This window comes from Lynx canadensis, chromosome C1 (assembly GCF_007474595.2).
Source record: "Lynx canadensis isolate LIC74 chromosome C1, mLynCan4.pri.v2, whole genome shotgun sequence".
In the NCBI taxonomy this organism is placed as follows: domain Eukaryota; kingdom Metazoa; phylum Chordata; class Mammalia; order Carnivora; family Felidae; genus Lynx; species Lynx canadensis.
In genome coordinates this window covers 91,922,395-91,949,314 of record NC_044310.1, presented here as the reverse complement: position 1 = coordinate 91,949,314, position 26,920 = coordinate 91,922,395, and the positions used below count along the sequence as shown (strand labels likewise).

Genomic DNA, 26,920 nt, shown 5'->3' with positions numbered 1-26,920 from the left:
AATTTTAGCCATTCTGACCGGTATCAGGTATCTCATTGTGGTTTTGACTTGTATTTCCCTAATGATGATTGATGTTGAGCATCTTTTCATGTGTCTGTTAGTCATCTGGATGTCTTCTTTGGAAAAGTGTCTATTCGTGTCTTTTGCCCATTTCTTCACTGGATTCTTTGTATTTTGGGTGTTGAGTTTGATAAGTTCTTTATAGATTTTGGATACCAATCCTTTATCTTATATGTCATTTGCAAATATCTTCTCCTATTCTGTTGGTTGTTTTTAGTTTTGCTGATAGTTTCTTTCGCTGTGCCGAAACTTTTTATTTTGATGAGGTGCCAATAGTTCATTTTTGCTTTTCTTTCCTTTGCCTTCAGAGACATGTTGAATAAGAAGTTGCTGAATCTTAGGTCAAAGAAGTTTTTGCCTGCTTTTTCTTCTAGGATTTTGATGGCTTCCTGTCTTAACGTTTAGGTCTTTCATCCATTTTGAGTTTATTTTTGTGTATGGTGTAAGAAAGTGGTCCAGGTTCATTCTTCTGCATCTTGCTGTCCAGTTTTCCCAACACCATTTGCTAAAGAGACTGTCTTTATTCCATTGGATATTCTTTCCTGCTTTGTCAAAGATTAGTTGGCCATACATTTGTGGGTCTATTTCTGGGTTCTCTGTTCTGTTCCATTGATTTGTGTTTCTGTTTTTGTGCCAGTACCGTACTGTCTTGATGATTACAGCTTTGTAATACATCTTGAAGTCTGGCATTTTGATGCCTTCAGGTTTGCGTTTCTTTTTCAACATTACTTTGGCTATTCGGGGTCTTTTCTGGTTCCATACACATTTTAGGATTGTTTGTTCTAGCTCTGTGAAGAATGCTGGTGTTATTTTGATTTGAATATGTAGATTGCTTTGGGTAATGTCAACATTTTAACAATATTTGTTCTTCCAATCCAGGAGCATAGAAAATTTTCCATTTTTTTGTTTCTTCTTCAGTTTCTTTCATAAGCTTTGTATAGTTTTCAGTGTATATATATTTCACCTCTTTGGTTAGGTTTATTCCTAGGTATTTTATGGTTTTGGTGCAATTGTAAAAGGGATCAATTCCTTGATTTCTTTTTCTGTGCTTCATTATTGGTGTATAGAAACGCAACCAATTTCTGTACTTTGATTTTGTACCCTGAGACTTTGCTGAATTCATGTATCAGTTCTAGCAAATTTTTTGGTGGAGTCTTTTGGGTTTTCCACAGAGTATCATGTCATCTGCAAAGAGCGAAAGTTTGACTTCCTCCTTGCCAATTTAGATGCCTTTTATTTCTTTGTGTTGTCTGATTGCTAAGGCTAGGACTTTCAACACTATGTTGAATAACAGCGGTGAGAGCGAACATCCTTGTCGTGTTCCTGGCCTTAAGGGGAAAGCTCTCGGTTTTTCCCCGTTGAGGATGACATTAGCAGTGGGTCTTTCATATATGGCTTTTATGATCTTGAGGTATGTTCCTTCTATCCCTACTTTTTTGAGTTTTTTTTTTTTTTTTTTTTTTTTTTTACCAAGAAAGGATGCTGTATTTTGTCAAATGCTTTTTCAGCATCTATTGAGAGGATCATGTGGTTCTTGTCCTTTCTTTTATTAATATGATTTGCAGATATTGAACCAGCCCTGCAGCCCAGGGATAAATCCCACTTGATCGTGGTGAATAATTCTTTTAATGTATTGTTGGATGTGTTTGGCTAGTAGTATCTTGTTGAGGATTTTTGCATCCATGTTCATCAGGGAAATTGGTTTGTAGTTCTCCTTTTAAGCGGGGTCTTTGTCTGGTTTTGGAATCAAGGTAGTGCTGGCTGCATAGAATGAGTTTGGAATCTTTCCTTCCATTTCTTTTTTTCTGGAACAGCTTCAAAAGAATAGGTGTTAACTCTTCTTTAAATGTTTGGTAAAATTCCGCTGGAAAGCCATCCGGCCCTGGACTCTTGTTTGTTGGGAGATTTTTGATTACTGATTTAATTTCCTCACTGGTTATGGCTCTGTTAAATTTTTCTATTTCTTCCTATTTCAGTTTTTGTAGTTTATATGTTTCTAGGAATTTGTCTATTTCTTCTAGATTGCCCGATTTGTTGGCATATAATTGCTGATAATATTCTCTTATTATTGTTCATACTTCTGCAGTGTTGGTTGTGATCTCTCCTCTTTCATTTGTGATTTTATTATTTGGGTCCTTTCCTTTTCCTTTTTGATCAGTCTAGATAGGATTTTATCTATTTTGTTAACTCTTTCAAAGAATCAGCTCATGGTTTCATTGATCTGTTCTACTCTTTTTTTTTTTTTCCTCAAAATCATTGATTTCTGCTCGAATCTTTATTATTTCCCTTCTTCTGTTGGTTTTGGGCTTTATTTACTGTTCTTTTTCCAGTTCTTTGAGGTATAAGGTTAGGTTGTATATTTGAGACCTTTCTTCCTTCTTTAGGAAGGCCTGGATTGCTGTATACTTCCCTCTCATGACCGCCTTTGCTGTATCCCAGAAGATTTGGACTGTCCTGTTTTCATTTTCATTGACTTCCGTGTATTTTTAAATTTCCTCTTTAATTACTTGGTTAACCCATTCATTCTTTAATAAGATGTTCTTTAATCTCCAAGTATTCATGGTTTTTCCAAATCTTTCCTTGTGGTTGATTTTGAATTTCATAGTGATTTTGAATTTCAGTGGTCTGAAAATATGGATGGTATGATCTCGATCTTTTTGAATTTGTTGAGGGCTGATTTGTGACCTGGTATATGATCTATTCTGGGGAATGTTCCATGTGCACTCAAGAAGAATGTGTATTCTGCTGCTTTAGGATGAGATGCTCTGAATATATCTGTTAAGTGCATCCAGTCCAGTGTGTCATTCATAGCCATTGTTTTCTTGTTGCTTTTCTGCTTACATGATCTGTCCATTGCTGTAAGTGGGGTGTTGAAGTCCCCTACTATTATGGTATTATTAGCAATGAGTTTCTTTATGTGTGATTAATTGATTTATATATTTGGGTTCTTCCATGTTGGTGGCATAAATATTTATAATTATTAGATCTTCTTGTTGGATAGACCCTTTAATTATGATATAATGCCCTTCTTCATCTCTCGTTACAGTCTTTATTTTTAAAATCCAGTTTGTCTGATATAAGTATGGCTTCTCCAGCTTTCTTTTGATAACCATTAGCATTATAGATGGCTCTCCATCCCCTCACTTTCAGTCTGCAGGTGTCTTTAGGTCTAAAATGAGTCTCTTGTAAGCACTTATAGATGGTTCTTGTTTTCTTGTCCATTATGATACCCTATGTCTTTGGAGCATTTAGTCCACTGGACTAATGGAGCATTTAGTCCATTGACATTTAGAGTGAGTACTGAAAGATATGAACTTAGTGCCATTGTGTTGCCTGTAGAGTTGGTGTTTCTGCTGATGTTCTTTGGTCCTTTTGGTCTTTGTTGCTTCTGTTTTTTGTTTGTTTGTTTTGTTTTGTTTTGTCTTTTCTCCACTCAAAGAGTTTGACTTAAAATTTCTTGCAGGGCTGGTTTAGTGGTCATGAACTCTTTTAGTTTTTGTTTGTCTGGGAAACTCTTTGTCTCTCCTTCTAATTTTGAATGACAACCTTGCTGGATAAAGAATTTTTGGCTGCATATTTTTCTGAGTCAGCACGGTGAATATATCCTGCCACTCCTTTCTGGCCTGTCAAGTTTCTGTGGTTAGGTCTGCTGTGAAACTGATCTGTCTTCTCTTGTAGGTTAAGGACTTTTTTTTTTCCCCTTGCTGCTTTCATAATTCTTTCCTTGTCTGTGGATTTTGTGAATTTGACTATGATATGCCTTGGTGATGGTCAGTTCTGGTTGAATCTAATGAGAGTTCTCTGTGCTTCTTGGATTTTGATGTCTGTGTCCTTCCCCAATTAGGAAAGTTTTCCACTATAATTTGCTCACATAAACCTTCTGCGCCTTTTCTCTGTCTTCATCTTCTGGGACTCCTATGATTCAGATGTTATTCCTTTTTAATAAGTCACTGAATTCTCTAAGTCTTGTATCATGATCTTTTGCCTTTGTTTTCCTCTTTTTTTTCTGCTTCATTAATCTCCATAATTTTATCTTCTATATCGCTTATTCACTGTTCTGCTTCGTCCATCTTTGCTGTAATGGCATCCATTCGAGATTGTATCTTGATTATAACATTTTTAATTTCCTCCTGACTAGATTTTATTTTTTTTCTCCACAGAAAGGGATTCTCTGGTGTCTTCTATGCTTTTTTCAACCCCAGCTAGTATTCTTCTTATCCTGGTTCTAAGCTCTAGTTCAGATGAAACTTCAGACTCTATGCTCCACTGTTTATAGAATCCTAGTGGTATTGAAACCCTCTCCTTTCTCCCCATCAGTGGTTTGGGTGAAAAGATTTCTTGTTCAGTCCCCTGTGAGTGTTTACACTCTTTCTCTTTCTCTCCAGCTACTTTCAAGGGGTGTGCTTTTCTTGTGCAATCCTGATGCACCACACTCTTCCCCTTTCTCTCTCTCTCTCTCTGTCCTCTTCCCAGGAAAATGGCTCCCTACCCTCCATAGCCTTTCTGACCCCAGCTCACCTCTTCATGCCACGTTCCTGCCGAGTTCTGTGGCTCAAGTTACGTAGATTGTTGCGTTAGTCCCCATATCAGTTTCCTAGTTGTTCAAAACGGTTTGGTGCTGACCTAGCTGCGTTTCAGGGAGGAGACAAGTTCAGGGTCTCCATGATGCTCCACCATCTTCTGTGGTCTTTGGCTTAGTATACTTTCTAAGGAATGAAGTTGATGTTCACTATAAACTAACACATGATTCTTCTCCAAAAGAAACCTTCTGGAGTGATCTATTTTTAATTGAAGGGGCATGGGGATCTTTCCATTTAACAGGGTATTGACATAGGAGACAGTTTAACTATTCCGGATGAGTTCACTGAAGAAGAAAAGAAGTCCGGACAGTGGTGGAGGCAGCTTTTGGCAGGAGGTATTGCTGGTGCCGTCTCTCGAACAAGCACTGCCCCTTTGGATCGTCTGAAAGTCATGATGCAGGTGAACTTTATGATCTTGTGTCTAAGTTTCTCCTACATATTCTGAAACAGTGAGAAATGTGCTGGTTTGAAAAAGAAGTTTTAAAATTTCTTAGTAATATTCTTTCATACCTTAAAAAAGAAAGTATGAAAGCTCTATTTTGTTGCTATTAATCCTGAATTCAGTCCATGTAAGTATTTCAGTGTTCTGTAAAACCTTAAATTGTTGTGTGATGAACTTTTAGTCTTTGGCATTCTATGACTTTTCAAATGTTTAATGAGAAAAAAATCTCTAGGCCATTATTGTAGGATTCTCCTTAAATTATTTATATTTTCCTTCTGTTTTGTGTACTTTCTCAAAGTGGAATGTTTCTAAGTTTTAGAATCTGGGAACAGGGATGTGATTTTTAAAATCATTCTAAAGATAAGGTTAGTAGAAAAGACCTGGATTTATAGACTGACTTTGCTATTTACCTGCAATGTGGCTTTGGCTGATCAGAGTGGAAAGAAGGAGAAAGGAAAGGAATTGATATTTATTTGGTGCTCATTATGGTAACCCATTTAATCTTCATAGCAAGTGGGTATTATATTCTCACATTATCTCTGGAGAACCTGAGGCTCAGAGAAGTAAATAATTTTTCCTTTATAGCAAATTAGACAAGGAATGGAGTATCTTTGGCTATAGAGCTGTGGTTCTCACACTGCATGGAACCCCTGAGGTCTCATTTTCCTTCATCTGGGAGTGGGATTAAGAATATCTAACAAGGCTAGTTGTAAGAATTAGATGATTTAAAGTATGTGCAAATGCCTGATAAACTGGAAAACCCTACTGGAATATAGTAGTTGCTTAAAAATGAGTTTTTACAAGTTGTGTTGTCATACCTGTGGTCAACATTTTTTATACTTGTCATTAGATTTAGGTATAAAAACATTTCTGACAATATTTTTAACAGCATCCATTCAGAATGTACCTAAATCCCAAGATATATTTAGGGGTAAAAATAGTGCATTAAAGAAGAATAAGAAGGAATTGGTGTTTGTGTTTTTCTTTAGGAATGATAGTAAATTGACTGAGAGAGCTTGAATAAGCATTCATCTTTTCCTTTGTCATATTTTATTGTGAAGTTCATTTAAAATAAAATGGATATCTCTGGACTTTATTTCCTGCAAGTTCTGTGGGGTAGGTGGGTGGGGTTTTTCAAAATTACCTTCAGGTTCAATAATTCTGGAAGGCTCACAGAATATACTAGAAGCTTTAATACTCATGGATGTGGTTTATTACAAGGAAAGATACAGATTCAAATCAGCCAAGGAAAAAAGCATATAAGGACAAGTCTGGGAAAGCACCAAATGCAGAGTTTTTGTTTTCTTCTCCCTGTAGAGTTGCCATGTGGTATGTTCCAGCATTGATGTATGACAATATGCACAGTGTTGCAAACCAACCAAGAAAGTTTGTCTGAGTCTTTGATGTCCAGAGTTTTTATTGTGGATCGATCATATATTGCCCACGTGGCTGACCTTTATTCTTCAGCCCTTCACATATTGTTTTTCTGTTTTTTACAGTAGCCACTCATTCAGTAGCCACTCATAACCATAACCAAAATGATCAGAAGAAGAGCTGATTTCTATAACTGTTTTTGGCTTATTAGATTTTGTCATTGTTATACAGAGGCAGTTATAAGGTCTAGTGTATTTAAATAATGATCACATCTGTGGTATAAACCAAGTATTCACTGGGTGAGGCAAGTGGTACATGTTGCCATGAATTTATTGCCTAGAGAGGCTTTGAGATAAGCCATTGAAGGTATTTTAAGTTTTGGTGGGAGGCTGTGTGCATTCCATTGTCTATGGCTCTGATATACAAAATACAAAATTGTTTTCACACCCATTTATATTTCATGGTGGTATTGCTTCTGGGGAGCGGAGAGATAGTATATTACTTGCAGTGTATTTTTAAAAGTCTCTTAAACTGAACTTGTTCACATTCCAAGGGCAGTTCTGTAGTCTAATACATACTTTGGTTCATGTTATCTTATTGTTGTCTGTAATAATTTTAATTTTGATCATGTCCTGTCTGCCTGCTTTCCCACACTGAGGGTACTGATTTTTCTTAGTTTTAGATTTGGAATCAGCCTCTACAATGTGGTGATAATTCTTCCCATCATTATATATTTTATGAGCTTTCTATATTCTATATTCTAGTTTTATTTTTTCTAGATTCTATTTTTAAACATATCTTCTTGCAGTAATAAATAGTGTTGAAATAAAGAGGGTGGTTTGTATGGTTACCTTAGAAATAGTAACAGTAACATGCCACCAGTATTTTGTATCACTCTGCTTTTATTTTTAGGTCCACGGTTCAAAATCAGGCAAAATGAACATATATGGCGGCTTTCGACAGATGGTGAAGGAAGGAGGTATCCGCTCCCTTTGGAGAGGAAATGGTACAAATGTCCTTAAAATTGCTCCTGAGACAGCTGTTAAGTTCTGGTCATATGAACAGGTAATTGTTATCACCTATGGAATTTATTAACAAAGAGGAGTTAATAAACTGATTCAATAGCAGTGAACATACAGTGCTTTTTGGGTTCTTGTTGTAATGCATAATAATTTTCCACATCTACTCCAGGAGGAATTTCTCTTATAGGAGATTAGACTAGATAAACTCAAATTCCTTATGACTAAACTCTAGGATTTTTTTTAATGTTTATTTTATTTTTAAGAGAAAGAACGTGAGCAGGGGAGGGGCAGAGACAGAGAGGGAGACATAGAATCCCAAGCAGGCTCCAGGCTCCAAGCTGTCAGCACAGAGCCTGATGTGGGGCTTGAACCCATGAACTGTGAGATCGTGATCTGAGCTGAAGTCGGACACTTAACTGACTGAGCCACGCAGGCGTCCCTAAACTCTAGGATTCTTAATTTCATGTGATTTATTTTAAAAAAGACGTTTATTATTATTATTTGTTTTATTTTAGAGAGAGAACACATGAACTGGGGAGAGGGCCAGAGGGGGAGAGAGAGAGCATCCTAAGCTCGATCTCACAACCCTGGGATTGTAACCCGAGCTGAAATTAAGAGTCAGATGCTCAATTTGCTGAGCCACCAAGGTGCCCCTAAAAAAAAAAAAAAAAAAAAAAAAAAAGACTTTCTTTCTTTTCTTTTCTTTTTTCTTTTCTTTTCTTTCCTTCTTTCTTTCTTTATGTTTTTAAATTTTTATTTAAATCCAAATTAGTTAGCATATAGTATAATAATGGTTTCAGGAGTAGCATTTAGCGATTCATCACTTACATACAACACCCAGTCCTCATCCCAACAAGTGCCCTCCTTAATGCCCATCACCCATTTAGCCCATCCCTCTACCCACCTCCCCTCCAGAAAAATCTTTGTTCTCTGTATTTAAGAATCTCTTATGGTTTGCCTCCCTCTCTGTTTTTATCTTATTTTTCCTTCCCTTCCCCTATGTTCATCTGTTGTGTTTCTTAAATTCCACATATGAGTGAAATCAAGTATTTATCTTTCTCTGACTGACTTATTTCGCTTAGCATAATACATTCTACTTCCATCTACCTTGTTGTAAATGGCAATATTTCATTCTTTTTTCTTCTGTTTCTCTCTTTTTTAAAATTTTTATTTATTTATTTTTAAATTTACATCCAAGTTAGCATATAGTGCAATAATGATTTCAAGAGTAGAATCCAGTGATTCATCCCCTTCGTATAACACCCGGTGCTCTTTCCAACAAGTGTCCTCCTTAATGCCCCTTACCCATTTAGCCCTACCCCAACCCACAACCCCTCCAGCAACCCTCAGTTTTTTCTCTCTATTTAAGAGTCTCTCATGTTTTGTCCCCCTCCCTGTTTTTATATTATTTTTGCTTCCCTTCCCTTATGTTCATCTGTTTTGTATCTTAAATCCCACATATGAGTGAAGTCATATGATATTTATCTTTCTCTGACTAATTTCGCTTAGCATAATACCTAGTTCCATCCACGTTGTCACAAATGGCAAGATTTCATTCTTTTTGATTGTCGAGTAATACTCCATTGGAGGATAGAGCAGAAGAATGAACCTGGACCACTTTCTTATACCATACACAAAAATAAATTCAAAATAGATGAAAGACCTAAATGTAAACCATCAGAATCCTAGAAGAAAAAATAGAAAACGACCTCTTTGACCTCAGCTGCAGAAACTTCTTACTCAACATGTCTCCAGAGACAAGGGAAACAAAACCACAAATGAACTATTGGGACCTCATCAAGATAAAAAGTTTCTGCACAGTGAAGGAAACAATCAGCAAAACTAAAAGGCAACTAACAGAATTGGAGAAGATACCTGTAAATGACATATCAGATAAAGGGTTCATGTCCAAAATCTAAAGAACTTTTCAAATTCAACACCCAAAAAATAATCCGGGGAAGAAATGGGAAAAAGACACAAATAGACACTTTTCCAAAGAAGACATCCAGATAGCTAACAGACATGAAAAGATGCTCAACATCACTGATGATGAGTGAAATACAAATCAAAACCACAATGAGATACCCCCTCACACCTGTCAGAATGGCTACAATGAACAACTCAGGTAATGACAGATGTTGGTGAGGATGCAGAGAAAGAAACACCCTTTTGCACTGCTGGTGGGAATGCAAACTGATGCAGCCACTCTGGAAAACAGTATGGATGTTCCTCAAAAAACTAAAAATAGAACTACCCTATGAGCCAGCAATTGCACTACAAGGTTATCTATCCAAGGGATATAGGTGTGCTGTTTTTTTTTTCAATATATGAAATTTATTGTCAAATTGGTTTCCATACAACACCCAGTGCTCACCCCAAAAGGTGCCCTCCTCAATACCCATCACCCACCCTCCCCTCCCTCCCACCCCCCATCAACCCTCAGTTTGTTCTCACTTTTTAAGAGTCTCCTATGCTTTGGCTCTCTCCCACTCTAACCTCTTTTTTTTTTTCCTTCCCCTCCTCCATGGGTTTCTGTTAAGTTTCTCAGGATCCACATAAGAGTAAAAACATATGGTATGTGTCTTTCTCTGTATGGCTTATTTCACTTAGCATAACACTCTCCAGTTCCATCCATGTGGCTACAAAGGGCCATATTTCGTTCTTTCTCATTGCCATGTAGTTAGGTGTGCTGTTTTGAAGGGGCACATGTACCCTAATGTTTATAGCAGCATGTACCTCAACGTTTATAGAAGTATGGAAAGAGCCCAAATATTCATTGACAGATGAATGGATAAAAAAGATGTGGTATATATATGTGGAGTATTATTCAGTGATCAAAAAGAATTCTGTACTCTTTCCTTAGTAGCTCTTAAAAGAAATGTAGAATTTTTGCTTATTCATTTTTCTTAATTTTTTTAAGAAGTTTGTTTATTTATGAGAGAGAAAGAGACAGCGTGTGAGTGGGGGAGGGGCAGAGAGGGAGGGAGCCACAGAATCTGAAGCAGGCTCCAGGCTCCAAGCTGTGAGCACAGAGGCCAATGCGGGGCTCAAACTCACGAACAGTGAGATCATGACCAGAGCCAAAGTCAGACCCTTAACTGACTGAGTCACCCAGGTGCCCCTTGTTTATTCATTTTGAATTCAGAGCAGAAGCTGCCTGTTAACGTATGTTTTATCAAAGTATCCCAATCTAAGATCTGGGAGGAAAACTTTTAAGTTGTGTATTGACATTGTAATAAAGTGGAGTTGAATTAGAATGAAAGCTCCATGAGGGCAGGGTTGTGGTTTCTTCTCCAGGGACTCTAGCACTTGGAGCCTGGCCTGTGAGAAGTGGTCAATAAGTGTTTGTAAATGAGTGTCATATAGTGGTGAACATCCTTCAGGACTTTACTCAGGAGTTATTTGCTCCAGGAAACCTTCTTCACTGTTACAGTTCCTTTGTTTCCCTCTATTAGAATTATCACACTAAATTCTGATTATCTCAGTGCTTCTCTCTCTCCTTAATGAGAGCTTCCTTAGGCAATATCTCTTTGCAGGTTTATATTCCCAGTATTCTGCCCAGTGACAGTGAGTCCTTACTGATGAGTGAAAGCACAGAGCTCCCAGAGCTGGAATTTGAGCCCAAGCCTGCCTGCATCTCAAGTCCACTAGGGTGAAGGGAAAATGTGTATTTCAAGCAGAAGCAGAAATGCAGGCACAGGGGAGCATCATTCACTTAGGAAATTGAAGGTGGTTTATTTGACTCCAGTGCAGTGGAGTGTGTTTCTGGGAAGATAATGATGAAAGCAGGCTGGACAGGTAGGCAGAAGCCAAATGTAACAGGAATTTTGATTTTATCCTGAATAGGGTGAGGGACTATTGGACATTTTATATAGAGAAGTGAAATGAGTATATCTACATTTAAGAAAGACCAACCCGGAAAAAATGGAGGATGTATTAGAGGCAAGTGAGGTCAGACTGGAGGCAGGGAGACTAATATTTAAGGAAATATTTCTATAATTCAGGTAAGAAATGATGATCACCAGTGCAGGGTGGTGGCTGGAGAAATTGGAGAAGGAAATGAACTGAAAAATATTTTGGAAATAGAATCAGCACAACTTGCTGACTGAGTAGATATTGAAGTGAGAAAGAAAGAGGAATCAGAGATGATACTCTGGTTCCTAATTTGAACAATTAAAATACATAGAGAATACAATAAGAGGAATAGATTTTCGGCTAAAGTGACATGTTCCATTTTGGACAAGCTGAATTTGGGACATCTCTGCAACACGAGCAGGTAGCTGTCCAGTGGGACTTTTGATCTCTGATGGAGAGGTTATTTTTGAGTTGCAGCCATTGAAATGGATTGCTGAGGAAGGCTTATAGAATGGAAGAATTCTGGGAATCTGCCAGGGAGAAGTAAAAGGAGCCCGTTGCAGAAAAGACTGAGAAGGAATAGCCAGAGGGACAGGAGGAAATGCAGAGAGTGATGGCCTAGAAGTCAGAGGATTAACAGGGTTTTGTGAAGGGTCAAGTGCTATAGGCTGGTAAATACAATAAGGAAAGGGTCTTTTAGGATTTATCAACACACAGACAGGAGAACTTGGCATAAATGTTCCAGTGAAGTAAAGAGATGAGAAACCATTCTGAAATGACTGTAAACCAGGGGGTGACAATAATTGTACAGTGTAGACACATTTTTGGGAAGTTGGACTTGAGTGAAAGGAAGAAGATATGAGGGAGAGTGATAGAAAGATGGTGGACAGAGGGAGGGTTTTGATATGTTTTATTTTAATGTGCCCATTGCTGAAGCAAGCATGTCAACACAAAGAAGGAAGTTAAAAGTATAGGTGGGAGAGGCTGGTAAACGCAGCAGGTGTTCACAGGAAGTGGGGATGGGGGTGGAAGGGCTGGGGAGACATAGGTGCTATCCAGATGCCCTGGGAAGGATTGGCTTTGATGGTACGGGGGACTCTTCTTATGTCACTTTGGGAAGAAAGAAGATATATGTGGATGTGGATAATTTTGCAGAGAATGGGCAGGAATACCCTTGCCTGGTAGCCTCTGTTCTTCCTTGAGTTCCCAAGAAAGGACAGTCGCTGAGAATGAGGGAGGAAGTGGTATTGGAAGCTAGAGGAGGATGGAAACGATTGAAATAGGTGTTGTAACACATGGAAAAGGACAGACAAAAGGATTTTAGAGTGGCTTTGAGGGCTCAGTTAGTCTCCTGCTTCTCTCTGTTGATTTATTCCACTTCTCCCTCCAGGGTCGGTGGTTAATAATTACCTTTGTAGACTCTCCTTACCTTTCTAAAACAAGGAGTCTGATTTGCCTGGTTTATGACCACAGTCTGTTTGGGCACAGCTTTTCTTTCCAAGTTGTAAGAAGTAAAGAGTAATAGTGATCACATTTGCTGAACATTCGCCATGTCCTCAACACTCTGCTGTATTATATTATTTAATACTTTTAGCAACCTTGTGAGATAGGTTGTTATCATAGGTGAGGAAACATGCTCATGAACTTGCTCAGGGCCACATGTTTCTGGAGTTCCAGCCCCAGGTCTGCCTGTATCTGGAGCCTGTGATATTATCATCCTGGTCTGTGGACATTTTGGATGCATCGGGGTCAGATTTTACCCTTGGCCAGATTGGCTGTGTTGGTTGCTTTAGTACCAGTGGGCCAGATGGGCTCTGGGGTTGATGTGGTAGAGTAATTATATGTATTACCTACAGAAATCTTTCTAAGTTGTTTTGTTAATATTTGTCACTTATTTTATTTATACTGGTGAAAATAAACTCATCTTAAAAAAGAAAAACTATGAGAAAAACATCTAAAAATTGTAAACACTTCATCAACCCTGTATGAGTGCTATGAATTGTGTTTTAGCAAAGGAACAACTGGGTCCCGTCTGTGGAACATCTGTGTTCTGTGGAAATCTAACTTGAAAACCGCTGTCCAGTAAACTGAATGTATTAGCATTTGAGCCTTGCTTTTTTCTGTGAGGTATTAATGCACTGTATGTATTTGGAAAAGCATCATCATATTGTCAATTTAGGAGCTAATTTGTATTTTGATATTTACCTAGTCAGCTCACATTGCCATAACAAAATACCATACTGATTGTTTAAACAACAGAAATTAATTTCTCACAGTCCTGGAACTGCGGGATCCAAGACCAGGGTGCTGACCAGTTTGGTCAGTTTTGGTCTGGTGAGGGCTCTCTTCTTGGCTCGCACATGGCTGCCATGTGTTCTTACATGGCCTTTCTCTCATACATGTGTGTGTAGAAACAGAAAGAGAGGGAGAGAGAGAAAACTCTCTGGTATCTTTCTTAAGGACACTTTTTTTTTTTTAATTTTTTTTTTAACGTTTATATATTTTTGAGACAGGGAGAGACAGAGCATGAACAGGGGAGAGTCAGAGAGAGGGAGACACAGAATCTGAAGCAGGCTTCAGGCTCTGAGCTGTTAGCACAGAGCCCGACGCGGGGCTAGAACTCACGGACCGAGAGATCATGACCTGAGCCGAAGTTGGCCGCTTAAAAGAGCCCCACCCTCATGACCTCATCTAACTCCAGTTTATCTCCCAGAGGCCCCATCTCCATGTATCATCACAGTGGTGGTTACAGCTTCAACATAAGAATTTTTTGGGAGGGGGAGACATGATTCAGTCTATAGCAGGTATTAATATACATTTAAATATGTATTTATACAGTACAAGAAGTTGCTTACTGTGGAAGGACAAAAAATAGGAATCTTTGACAGATTTATTTCTGGTTCCTTGGCTGGGGCAACTGCACAGACTATTATTTATCCTATGGAGGTAAGTACCACTCTGAAGTCTGACTGTGTGGGTGCTATTTGTTTAATTATCTACTGTTGGGTAACAAGTTACCCCCAAATTAGCAGTTTAAATTTTTTTAAATGTTTTTATTTATTTTTGAGACAGAGAGAGACAGAGCATGAGCAGGGGAGGGGGAGAGAGAGAAGGAGACACAGAATCTGAAGCAGGCTCCAGGCTCTGAGTTGTCAGCACAGAGCCCGATGTGGGGCTAGAACTCAGGGACCGTGAGATCATGACCTGAGCCAAAGTCGGATGCGTAACCGACTGAGCCACCCAGGTGCCCCCCAAATTAGCAGTTTAAAATGGGCATTTATTATCTCAGGATTTCTGTGGGTCAGGAGTCTGGGAGTAGCTTAGTCGGGTGCCGTTGGCCCAGGGTTTCTCTGAGCCTAGAGTCAAGGTGTGGGTCAGGGTCGCAGCCACCACAGAGTTCACCTGCAGATGAGTCTGCCTCCAAGCTTGCTCACATGTTTGTTGCTGGGCCTCCCTGTTTATTAGCTGGAGATATCAGTTCCTTATCGCAGGGACCTCTCCATAGGCTGTTTGAGTACCCCCACAACATGTAGCTGTTTTCTCCAAGTTGGTGATATGAGAGAGAGAGAGAGGGAGAGAATGTTTTAGCCAGCACTTAGGATGGAAGCTGCAATCTTCTGTCATTTCTGCCATATTCTGTTGGTCACACAGACCAGCCCTGGTGGAGCGTGGGAGGGGACTACACACCGTGTGAACACAAGGAGGCAGGGATAGTTGGGGCCCCTCTTGGAGGCTGGCTGCCACAGTGTTGATAAGAATTATAGCACCCATTTCCCTCCAAAGAGGTTCTGTACCATACATTTAATAATGGAACCTCAAGATTCGACTAGGTAATGGTAGTCCTAACTAGACATCCTATCATTAGAGCCTGGGGTTGGCAAACCATGTACCTGTGTAATACTGTGTATAGCCCTTGAGCTAAGAATGATTTTATACATTTTTAAAAGGAGGTTAAAAAAATATGCAACAGACCTGATATTTTAGGGCTGCAAAGAATGAAATATTTACCATGAGGCCTTTGCAGGAAAAGTTTGCCAACTCTTGCTTTAGAGCGAAAATAATATTACAGATGTGGCTATCTTTATTGGTATGACAAAGGGGTTTTCAGCATATAATAAGATCTAAGCAAAAAATACCCTTCATTTTCACCTTTGTGCTATGCATATTAATACAGCTTTCCTTGCAAGCATCTTAATATGGTTATTCATATTATTTCCCATAACCCCTTAAAAATATCCTAACGGAATACATAGTCTTCCTCTTATAGCCTCCATCTCAGTTAATAGCATCAGTTTCCCACTTCTCTGCTGCCTCCCTCCTGTGTTCAAGCTAGAAACACTGGGATCATCCTTTGTGCTACCATTTCCCTTACTCTCCATATCTAATTTTAAGACCTCTGTAAATTATTTTCTATTTCCTCTGCCACTGCCCTCATTCAGATCCTCTTTAAAGTAAATAGGTCCTCTTGGGTGTCATCTTAGCCCTTCACTAGTCATGCTATGTGAGGGATAACACATCAACAAACTAGACAGTCATTTGAGGGACACTATGTGCTGGGTATTTGTTCTCTGTAAAATACTTTGAATTCCATGATGGACTTAATATAAATAATAACATTTTGTTATATTCTTTTATAACTAGGTTATAAAAACCAGGCTGGCTGTAGGCAAAACTGGACAATATTATGGAATATTTGATTGTGCCAAGAAGATTTTGAAACATGAAGGCGTGGGAGCTTTTTACAAAGGTTATATTCCCAATTTATTAGGCATCGTACCTTATGCAGGTATAGATCTTGCTGTGTATGAGGTGAGTTTGCAGCCATGTTTTAAATCTGAAAATGTAGTTAATATAGTTCCTATTGTTAGAATTTGACTTCATATAAAGAAGCACATATATACCAGGAAACAGTTTGTGACCAGAAGCAGATTCAGGGCTGTGTTATTTAATCATTTTTTTTCAAGTACCTTGAATATAAGACCCCATATGCCTGTGGTCACCTTTGTATCAGATCTCCCTGGGAATTATTTTTAAAAAAATTTTTAATGTTTATTTATTTATTTTGAAAGAGACTGCATGAGCAGGGGAGGGGCATAGAGAGAGAGGGAAAGAGAGAATCCCAAGCATGCTCTGCACTGATAGTGCAGACTTGGGCTTGAACTCACAAACCTGTGAGATCATGACCTGAACTGAAATCAAGAGTTGGAAGCTTAGTAACCGACTGAGCCGCCCAGGTGCCTCTCCCTGCAAATTATTTTTATTAATGAAGTGAGCAAACTCACATTCAAGTATAGTTATTCAGCTGAGAAGATGGTATTAAGGATTTTTTTTTTTTTGAGGGGAGACAAAATAAGCAAGAAGGGCGCATTTTCTTTGATTTGTTAAAATCTGACATTGATAAAGCTGAGAGACTGGTGTATATGGCACAGATTCACCCCTGGTACTGAAAAGACAACTTAGACTACAAATCTTGGGTCAACTCTGCCATTGAACCGTTTAATAATTTATGAATCTGACAAACAGTTTCAGTTTTTGCCTTTGAAAAACTGAAGTTCTGGTCGGGGAGATAGGCAGACTACTAAAGCATAGTGTGGTTAGCTGTGCTGTGATAGAAATAAGCCTGGGCGCATTTGGAAGGGACCCCACCTATAGCTGAGAGGAAGGGTGGCATGTGTAATGAATGTTTTCTTAGAGGACTTTACCTTTTTTTCTAAACAAATTTATTAGGATATAATTTACATGCCATACATTTCATTCATATAAAGTGTATAGTTCAGTAGCCTTTAGAATTTAAAATTTAATTTAAAATTGTGGTAAAATGTATGTAACATAAAATTTGTCATTTTTAACCATCCTTAAGGGTATTATAATTCAGGGATATTAATTACATTCACAGTACTGTGTTCCATCCCCACTATTTCCAGTGTTTTTTTCATAATCCCAAACATAAACTCTGTATCTGTTATGAAATAACTCCCCACTCTCCCCTCCTCCCAGCCCCGGGTCACCTCTAATCTACTTTCTGTCTATATGAATTTGCCTATTCTAGTTATTTCATACAAGTAGAATCATGTATTCTACAAGGGACTCATGTCCCTTTTTGTCTGGCTTATTTCATTTAGTATAATGTTTTCAGGGTTCATCCATGTTGTAGCGTATCAGAACTTCACTCCTATTGGCTGAATAAGATTCCATCGTATGTATATACCACATCTTGCTTATCTGTTCATCTGTTGGTGGATACTTGGCTCATTTCTGTTTTTTGGCTATTATGAATAATGCTACAGTGAACATTGGGGTACAGGTATCTTGTCAAGTCTCTGCTTTCAATTCCTTTGGGTATATACTGAGGCATAGAATTGCTGGTCCTATGGTAATTCTATGTTAAGCTTTTTGAGGAACTGTCAAACTGGTTTCCATGGTTATACCCTATTTCATTCCTACCAACAGTACACAAGAATTCTAATTTTTCTATATCCTTGCTAACACTTGATAGCTTCTGTTTATTTTACTTATTTAATTTTTTTAACATTTATATTTATTTTTGTGATAGAGAGAGATAGAGCATGAGCGGGGGAGGGGGGGAGAGAGGGAGACACAGAATCTGAAGTAGGGTCCAGGGTCTGAGCTGTCAGCACAGAGCCCAATGTGGGGCTCAAACTTGTCAACTGCAAGATCATGACCTGAGCCGAAGTCAGATGCTCAACCAACTGACCCACCCAGGTGCCCCTGTTTGTTTTTTTTAAATAGTGGCCATCCTAACAGAGATGAGGCAGTGTCTCATTATGCTTTTGACTTTCATTTCTCAGATGATAAGCGATGTTGAAGATCTTTTCATACATTTACTGTCCATTTATATATATTTTTGGAGAAATGTCTATCCAAATTTTTGCCAATTTTGTTGAAGTATAGTTGATACACAATGTTATGCTAATTGTAGGTATACAACATGGTGATTTGACAACTCTGTTTGTTATGTTCACCAGTAGTGTCACCTGTCATCTGTCACCATACAACACTATTATAATACCATTGGCTATACTGCCTATGCTGTACCTTTCATCCTTGTGACTTATTTATTCCATACTGTGCTTCCCACTCCTCTTCATCCATTTTGCCCATCCCCCAATCCTCCACCCTTTTACAACTATCAGTTTGTTCTCTGTATTTGAGAGTCTGTTTCTGCGCACCTGGGTGGCTCAGTCAGTTGAACTGCCAACTCTTGATTTTGGCTCAGGTCATGATTTCACAGTTTGTGGGATCGAGCCCTGTGTCAGGCTGTAAGCTGACAGCGTGGAGCCTGCTTGGGATTCTCTGATTCTCTCTCTCCTCTCTCTCTCTTTGCTCCTTCCTGCTCGTGCACTCTTTCTCAGAATAAATAAATAAACATTAAAAAGTCTGTATCTGCCTTTTTTTGTTGTTTTTTTTTCATTTGTTTTGCTTTTTAGATTCTACATATAAATGAAATCATGTGGTAAGGGTCTTTCTCTGTATGACTTATTTCACTTAATACCCTCATAATACTCTCTAAGTCCATTCATGTTGTTGCAAATGGCAAGATCTTATTTTTTATGGCTGAGTAATATTCCATTGTATGTGTGTGTATGTATGAATGTATATATATGTGTATATGCACATGCACATGAACACACACACAGCATATCTGTTCTATCCATTTATCTGTCCATGGACACTTAGGTTGCTTCCATATCTTAGCTATTATAGATAATGCTGCAGTAAACATACGGGTACATATATCTTTTTGAATTAGTCTTTTCATTTTCCTTGGGTAAATACCCAGTAGTGGTATTGCTGGATGATATGGTTGTTCCACTTTTATTTTTTCAAGAAACCTCTGTACTGTTTTCCACAGTGGCCATACCAATTGGCATTCCTACTAATGGTGCATGAAGGTTCCTTTTGCTCCACATCCTCACCAACACTTGTTATTTCTTGTCTTTTTTATTCCATTCTGACAGGTATAAAGTGATATCTCATTATGGTTTTGATTTGTATTTCCCTGATGATTAGTGATGTTGAGCATCTTTTCATATATCTGTTGCCTTTACCCATTTTTAATTTTTTTAATTGTGGAGTTATAGGAGTTCTTTATATATTTTGGGTGTTAATCCTTATCAGTTGTGTGGTTTGCAAATATATTCTCCCATTCCGTAGATTGCCTTTTCACCTGCTGATTGTTTCCTTTGCTGCACAGAAGATTTTAAATTGGTGAAATTCATTTATCTATTTTTGCTTTTGTTGCCCGTGCTTTTGACATCATGTCCAAGAAATCATTGCTGAATTCAGTATCCTGAAACATTTAACCTGTGTTTTCTCCTAGAAGTTTTATAGTATTAGGTCTTATGTTTGGGTCTTTAATCCATTTTGAGTTAACTTTTGTACATGGTGTAAGGTAAAGGTCCAACTTTATTTTTTGCATGTGGATATTCAGTTTTTCCCACACCATTTGTTAAAGAGACTGTTCTTTCTCCAGTATGTAGTCTTGGCATCCTTGCTGATGATCATTTGGCCGTATATTCAACAATTTATTTCTGGGCTCTCTGTTTTTGTTCCATTGATCTATATATCTGTCTTTACGGCAGTACCACACCATCTGACTACTGTTGCTTTGTAGTATTTATTCAAATAAGGGAGTATGAGGCCTCCAAGTTTATTCTTTTTTTCTAAGGTTATTTTGGCCGTTGGGGTCTCTTGAGATTCCATATGAATTTTAGGGTAGTTTTCTCTTTTTCTTCAAAAAATATCTTTGGGATTTGAGTAGGGATTGCACTGAATCCTTAGATTGCTTTAAGTAGTGTATTACTATGCTTGTGCTACCATAACAGTAATTTTCCCACGTATGTGCATAGATTCTTATACTTAAAATATTGTATATTTAAAAAGTAGGTTAGCATATGTGTTTTATACAGTTACTCTAAATTACCACCTTCTAATGGAATTACAAGGATATAGGATGACAGGGAAAAAGGCATGGCCGGGGGATCAGTACACTTGATTCTGCACTCTTGTTAAAAATAACTCCACTGAGACTCATTTTCCTCATTCTAAAATTGGAAGAATAGCTCCACATCAGGGAAAGGACTAAATGAAATAACATGTATGTAAAGTACACAATTAGATGCAGTTAGTAGAATTACATTGTTTTTATTAATACCATTGGAAATGTGCTTGAGGTCCTACATTTGGAGTGCTGTTGATCTTAACATTTGTTCAGAAGAAAAGGAGCAACCTGTGCAAAGCTCATGTGTTCTGAATCCCCAGTGGCTACCACACCTGTGTGCGGAGCTGCTGCCTCTTCCAGTGACTGCCGCTGCTGGGAATGTGTTACCTGATCTCACAGATGTGCGGCCTGTCTCTCATAAGGATGAGGGTGTCTGTGAAAATGTTCATGTTGAGCGAAAGCAGTTGTAATGTTAGTTGTTCACTGTTTTTCTTCTCTTCTGTTTCTCTGGCAGCTCTTGAAGTCCTACTGGCTGGATAATTATGCCAAAGACTCTGTAAACCCTGGAGTCATCGTGTTGCTGGGATGTGGCATCGTATCTAGTACTTGCGGTCAGTTGGCCAGCTACCCCTTGGCTTTGGTGAAAACACGCATGCAGGCCCAAGGTGAGTTTTTTTTAATGTTTTTATTTATTTATTTTGAGAGAGTGCATGCATGCATGCATACGTGTGCATGAGTAGGGAAAGGACAGAGGGAGAGGAAGAGAGAGAATCCCAAGCAGACTTCACGCTCAGCACAGAGCCCGATGTGGGGCTCAATCCCACTACCGTGAGATCGTGACCTGAGCTGAAATTAACAGTCAGACGCTTAACTGACTGAGCCACCCAGGTGCCCCTCAAGGTGAGTTTTTGATGGATGAATGATGCTGATAAAAGTACTCTACCAGCAACATGCTTTTGGAGCTTCAGGTTCTTCTGAGGTAGCAGAATATGCTTTTCAGATAGTATTTCACAAGCTTTATTTATTTATTTTTTTCATTACTGCCTCCCTAGGGAACCCTTTCATAAATTATTTTCCTAATCACTCCCTCTTCATGAAATTTTAATATCACAAATACACTGCACATGTACTCTGTGTATATCTGCATTTTATGGGTAAACAGTGAGATTTGGTTTTGCCCATATTGAGAATGCATGTTTTAAGAGTATATAAGCTTAAGTATCTAGACGGATTTGGGTTCAGACCTCTTTGGATTTTCCTCTTTGCCCCAAACCTCTTTGGATTTTCCTTTACTCATCTGTAAATGGGAATGAGAACTGTGCATTGTTGTGAGAATTGGCAACAATATATGTAAAGCACCTGGCCTTTGGCAAATTGTTGGTAAATGGTGGCTGGAATTGTTTGCTCTTATTGGACCCTACAACTTTTGAACTATGGGATCCCTCCTCATTGTGACCCTATCCTCTCCCTTGGCTTTGATTATACTGTGTCCCCTGGCTTTTCTACCATCTTATTGATTATTCTCTATTCTTAAAAGATTTGCTGGCTTTTATTGCTATTTAAAGTATGTAGCCTGTGCCTTTCTTTCCTTTTTTTGCTCTTTGCTGGCCAGTCTCACTCACCTACTATCATTTCTTTAAACGTACCTCCTGGGTATCTACAGCTCTATTCCCAGTCTCTCCTCCAAGTGCCAACCACCCCACTGCCCCCAACCAAGTGGTCACTCGTTAAGTAACCAATACTTTCAGAGCCATTGTCAGGTGCTGGACACTCTGCCAGATGCTAGGGTTAGAGCAGTCCACAAGTCAGATGTGGTCCCTGCCATTGTGGAGTGGAAAAGACACACAGGCAGCAAGTAAACAAACTTGTTAAATCACCTCCCCTTTGTCAGGGGAGTACAGAGCAAGGGGCTCTAACCTTACTTGGGAGCCAGAGGACATTGTCATTTAAGTTCAACCTGGAAAGACAGGTGGAAGTTAGCTGGTCAAAGGTGGGGTGAGGTAGAAAAGAAAGAGCCTTACAGCCTGAGGAAAAGCATATGTGAAGGCACTGAGGCAGGAGAAAATGGGGTCCGTTTGAGGAGCTGAAAGAAAATCATATGCCTGGAGAGAAAAATGGAAAGTAGTAACTAAATATTTCATTTGTATTCGCTCATTTAACCATCACAACCATCTTTGGGATTGATACTAGTATTATCTGTATTTTATAGGTGAATAACTGGGGCAAAAAGAGATAAAGTAACTTCCATAAGGTTATACATTGGTAAATAGTGGAGCTAGACTTCAAACCCAGCCAGTCTGATTGAAACCTTCATCTGACAAGTCCCCCTCTCCCATCTGCCAACTCCAATCCAGTCCTCTCGTGGCTGATAGACCTATGTTTCTTTTTTTAAAGATTTTATTTTTAAGTAATCGCTACACTCAAAACGGGGCTCAGACTCAAACCCCAGACTCAGGAGTCACACGCTCCTCCAACTGAGCTGGCCAGGCACCCAGATCTGTTGTTTTTAAAGTCAAGGTCTGTTCACTTGATTCCTGTTCAGAAATCTTTGTGACTCTTCAGTGTCCTCAGAATAAATTCCCAAGTTCTTAGTGGGAATTTCAAAGCCTTTAGTAATCTGGCCCCACTTTATTTTTTCTCCTCCTCTCCATTTCCCCACCCCTGCCTCACTCACCTCCAGCGCTGGATACCCTTTGTGTAATAACCACATCAGCAGTCCCCATGTAGTGCCCCCATGTTCCCTCACTTTTCTTTGTGGTGTCAGCAGCATGGGCTTTCTCTTCCTCCCTTTCTTGACTCTTGAGGCCATTTTCAAGGCCCAGGAACCCTACATTTTCTTAAGCTCCTCAAAGTGTTCCCATGCTCCCCTTAATTCCAAGGATTGATCTACTCTCTTTTCAGTGCTTGGTTAATGAGGAGGGCTGGCCATGGCAGTGTGGGGTGGTAGAAAGTGTGTGAACTTTGGAGTCAGAAAGACTGTCTACTGTTAGCTCCCCGCCACTTGCTGGCTAAGTATATTAGGCCAAGTTTCTCCATCTTCCTAAACCTCCAATTCCTCATTTATAAAATAGGTATGATACTTACCTTGCAGGATTGGTATATAAAGTAATAAAGCCAGTATCTAACACATAGCAATTACTGAACTAATAACTGTTGTTACCATTGTTACCGTAATTATGGAACTCACTATTAGGTGCCATGCAAGGAGATTTATATATAAAGGGATACTTTATATATTCTAGAATATCATTCAGAGTCACAAATAAAACATATTTGAATATTAAATTAGCCTTGCTTCTTTCTTTATTTCTTCTTTTCCTAGCCATGATAGAAGGAACCAAACAAATGAACATGGTTGGCCTCTTTCGACGAATAATTTCCAAAGAAGGAATACCAGGACTTTACAGAGGCATCACCCCAAACTTCATGAAGGTGCTCCCTGCTGTGGGCATCAGTTATGTGGTTTATGAAAATATGAAGCAAACTTTAAGAGTAACCCAGAAATGACATGTTGAAATTTTTGCTTTAGGGTGATTATTGAAATTTTCATCAGTCCTCTGGAGTGACTTTTACCACCTAGAATTACAGGTCTATGGCAAAAGAAACCATATATTTGTCACAAAAAGGAAGAGCATATCAATGATTACTTCAAATATTTGGGCTCAATTTTATATATACAGAAATGTTAAAAATCATAGTTTTGATAAGCTCACACAATTTTGAAAAGGCCACAAAATTGTATTTTATCTTTTCATATTAGTGCCTTTCGACAAAGCTATGCCCTGAGTCCTAAATCTGAAAAGTGTATTGCTTTAATTAAATGTGTTTTGTGTGGTAATTATAAATTACTAATCTTTATTTTGGTTGGTTCAAGTTTATGCCAGTTCCTTAATACTTAAATGTCTTTTTCTAAAAAACAAAATGATCAGAAAACCTTGAAATTTAAGTTGTTTAATGTATTTTGAATGTCTTTGTAGACTTCTTAAAATTTCCTTGTAGAACCATTAATAGAAAATCATTGCATGAAAACATACCTTACAGCAGCCAAGTAAGTATAGGGCTTATATCACTGTGTTTCTTTAAGCTGAATGAGAATGAACTGAAGTGGCAGAATTCCAGGGCATGCAAATAACTCTAGTCCATTTACATTTTTTGTATAAGGAGAAGTGATGAAACAGTATTTACTTCAATGTGCCCCTTTCCATTTTCCTTGCACTGTTATTTGGTTCCTGGAGTGACACACTGATTGCCAGTGTATTGCTGTTAAATTTTCAATGCAAGGCAACTTATTTGAAAGATTCTATTTATTCTGTCATTGCTTTGAAAAGCACCAGGAAGCACAACCTTTTACCTATATCAGCATCTGCAGAACAGCTGTCTTATCTTTGTCCTCCTTTGTTTCCTACTTGAATCAGATTCTCTTTTAGTCAGGAAGGCTTCTAGGGAGCATTCTTGGTAATCGAACATTTCTTAATTATGTCAAGTAGGTTGATCATGGGTGAATGACATCTTCATTTCCCCCTCAGTGTTGAATTTGTTTGAACCTACAATTCTCAACTTGGGCAGTGCAACCCTGGGAGAATAGTGCATTTTAATAGTAGTGTATATTAATATTATATGTTAGGTACCTATGTTTAAATGAAAGGCTCAATTTATAAACATATACATTCATATTCTCCCTTGTGCCAAGTTTTAGGAACACATTATGATGTAGAAAATTTGTAAGATTGATGGCATATTTTTATTTTACTAAAGGCATTTTTGTAGGCAATCATCTTTTTTTATTTGTGTGATTAAGACTTAGACAAATATTTATTAGTTGAAGTTATTCTGTAGCTTTTTAATGTAGTTTGATTTCTAGAGATTTCGGTTATCAATTGCCAACATTTTTTTGTGAAAATCTAGTGACATAATAGGCATTTATTTGAACCTACCTCTTATATTTTTTGAACAAAAGAGAAATGTTGGAGCTGTGTTTGTGAAACATATTCTAAAATATAGCTTTTAATACATTAGTTATGCCTGATAAATGTCTTGGTATTTTTATAATACCCATGATAAGCATGGAACTCTATCTTCAGGGTTGTTTGTACTTTGGAGTAATTCATAAATGACAATATTAAGGTACATGATTAGCTTTTTATTTTTTTACTCATAAGAATTATGGGATGAATAACTAAAATTTTAAGCTACTGAAAAATAGTCATTGTTCATTATGAATTTAAATTGTTTGCTATTTAACATTGTAAGGTATGAATGTGGTTTATCTGTGCATCATGTATCTTTTGAAAAAATGATCTTGTGTCTTTTGAAAAGAGCCCAGAGTTGAAGATGTTTATTTCTGGTATTATTGCATATGTACTTTGCATTTCTATTAAAAAATATATATGTTTGTTTTAAAAATGATTTGTTTCCTCATTTTTAAAAAATAGGCAAAAACGAAAAAAAAAATGGCTGTGTTACACAGCTTCTATCACTGGCAGCAGTTTGACTGATACTTTTCACATCTGACTCCATATAGTCTGCAAATATTTTCCTGAACAGCCACAGCAATTGTTGTTAATGTCATACATTTTGGCATAAGATGTTTTTCATGATGTCCAAATCCCACATTTATTAGTTAGGGTTACACCCCTGGGGGTTCATGGTGTCAAGGAGAATTCAAAATCATGGGATGCCTTTTTTTTTTTTTTTTTTTTTTTTTGTGAGAGAGAGAGAGTGAGAGAGCAGGGTAAGGGCAGAGAGAGAGGGAGAGGGAGAATCCCAAGCAGGCTCTGCACTGTCAGCACAGAGCCAGATGCAGGGGCTCAAACTTGTAGGAACTCGATCTCATGAAACATGAGATCATGACCTGAGCCAAATCAAGAGTCAGACGCTCAACTGACTAAGCTACCCAGGTGCCCCCAAAATCATAGGACTTCTTGACACATCTTGGTGGAGTATCAGTTTGTCTTCAAGCTGTGGGAAGCAAAGCTAAGTAAGTTTAGTGGTGATTAAAACACTTTTTTACAGTGCAGATTACAATTAAATACAAAATTTGATTTTAAAAAATAAAATAATATAAGACTGCAAAGACATTTCTGTGCTCCAACTCAGATGCCACTCAGACTCCAAGAATAAACATATGAACCCTCCTCTGTTTTCAGGAACCCTTGGTTAGAAAAATGCTGCTGCATTTACTTCTCAACCTTGTATCCACATCAAGAGAAGCTTCATGTAAACAGGGATCATATTTTATGCTATTTTATACTTTGAGCTTTATATCAGGACACATGTATAAAAGTATGTCCTGGTTTACTTCTCTCCAGATAGGAATTTTACTTGCCCTTTTGTTCTTATGGAATTTTCTTTTCTTTTCTCTTCTTTTCTTTTTTCTCTTCTTTTCTTTTTTTTTCTTTTTCTTTCTTTCTTTCTTTCTTTCTTTCTTTCTTTCTTTCTTTCTTTTCTTTCTTTCTTTCTTTCTTTCTTTCGATGTGCACCACAGGAGTATTGATATTTGTGGGGAGGAGCAAGCAGCAACCCTTCTCTCCTGCTTTGCTGTGTTCCCTTGTTGGGATTAGGGTGGGGTGGACTGAACTCCTTTAGACTGCTCTCTGGGAGAGCATGCCCTGCCACGTTCTCCCTC

General features: G+C 38.2%; 1 protein-coding gene across 2 annotated transcripts in view; it reads left to right on the top strand.

Annotated features, from left to right (window-relative positions):
• The window catches only part of SLC25A24 (solute carrier family 25 member 24), a 53,323-nt gene extending 27,625 nt beyond the window's left edge, over positions 1–25,698 (top strand). The window contains exons 5-10 of one of the 2 annotated variants that reach the window (XM_030325485.1): positions 4,882–5,040; positions 7,369–7,521; positions 14,172–14,279; positions 15,975–16,142; positions 20,810–20,960; positions 23,618–25,698. In XM_030325485.1, coding sequence (XP_030181345.1) covers positions 4,882–5,040; positions 7,369–7,521; positions 14,172–14,279; positions 15,975–16,142; positions 20,810–20,960; positions 23,618–23,802 — 924 coding nt within the window. In that variant the 3' untranslated portion in view covers positions 23,803–25,698. The remainder of the gene's footprint in view (positions 1–4,881; positions 5,041–7,368; positions 7,522–14,171; positions 14,280–15,974; positions 16,143–20,809; positions 20,961–23,617) is intronic. The other variant, XM_030325486.1, reaches the window with a different exon arrangement.
• Positions 25,699–26,920: the final 1,222 nt, after the last annotated feature.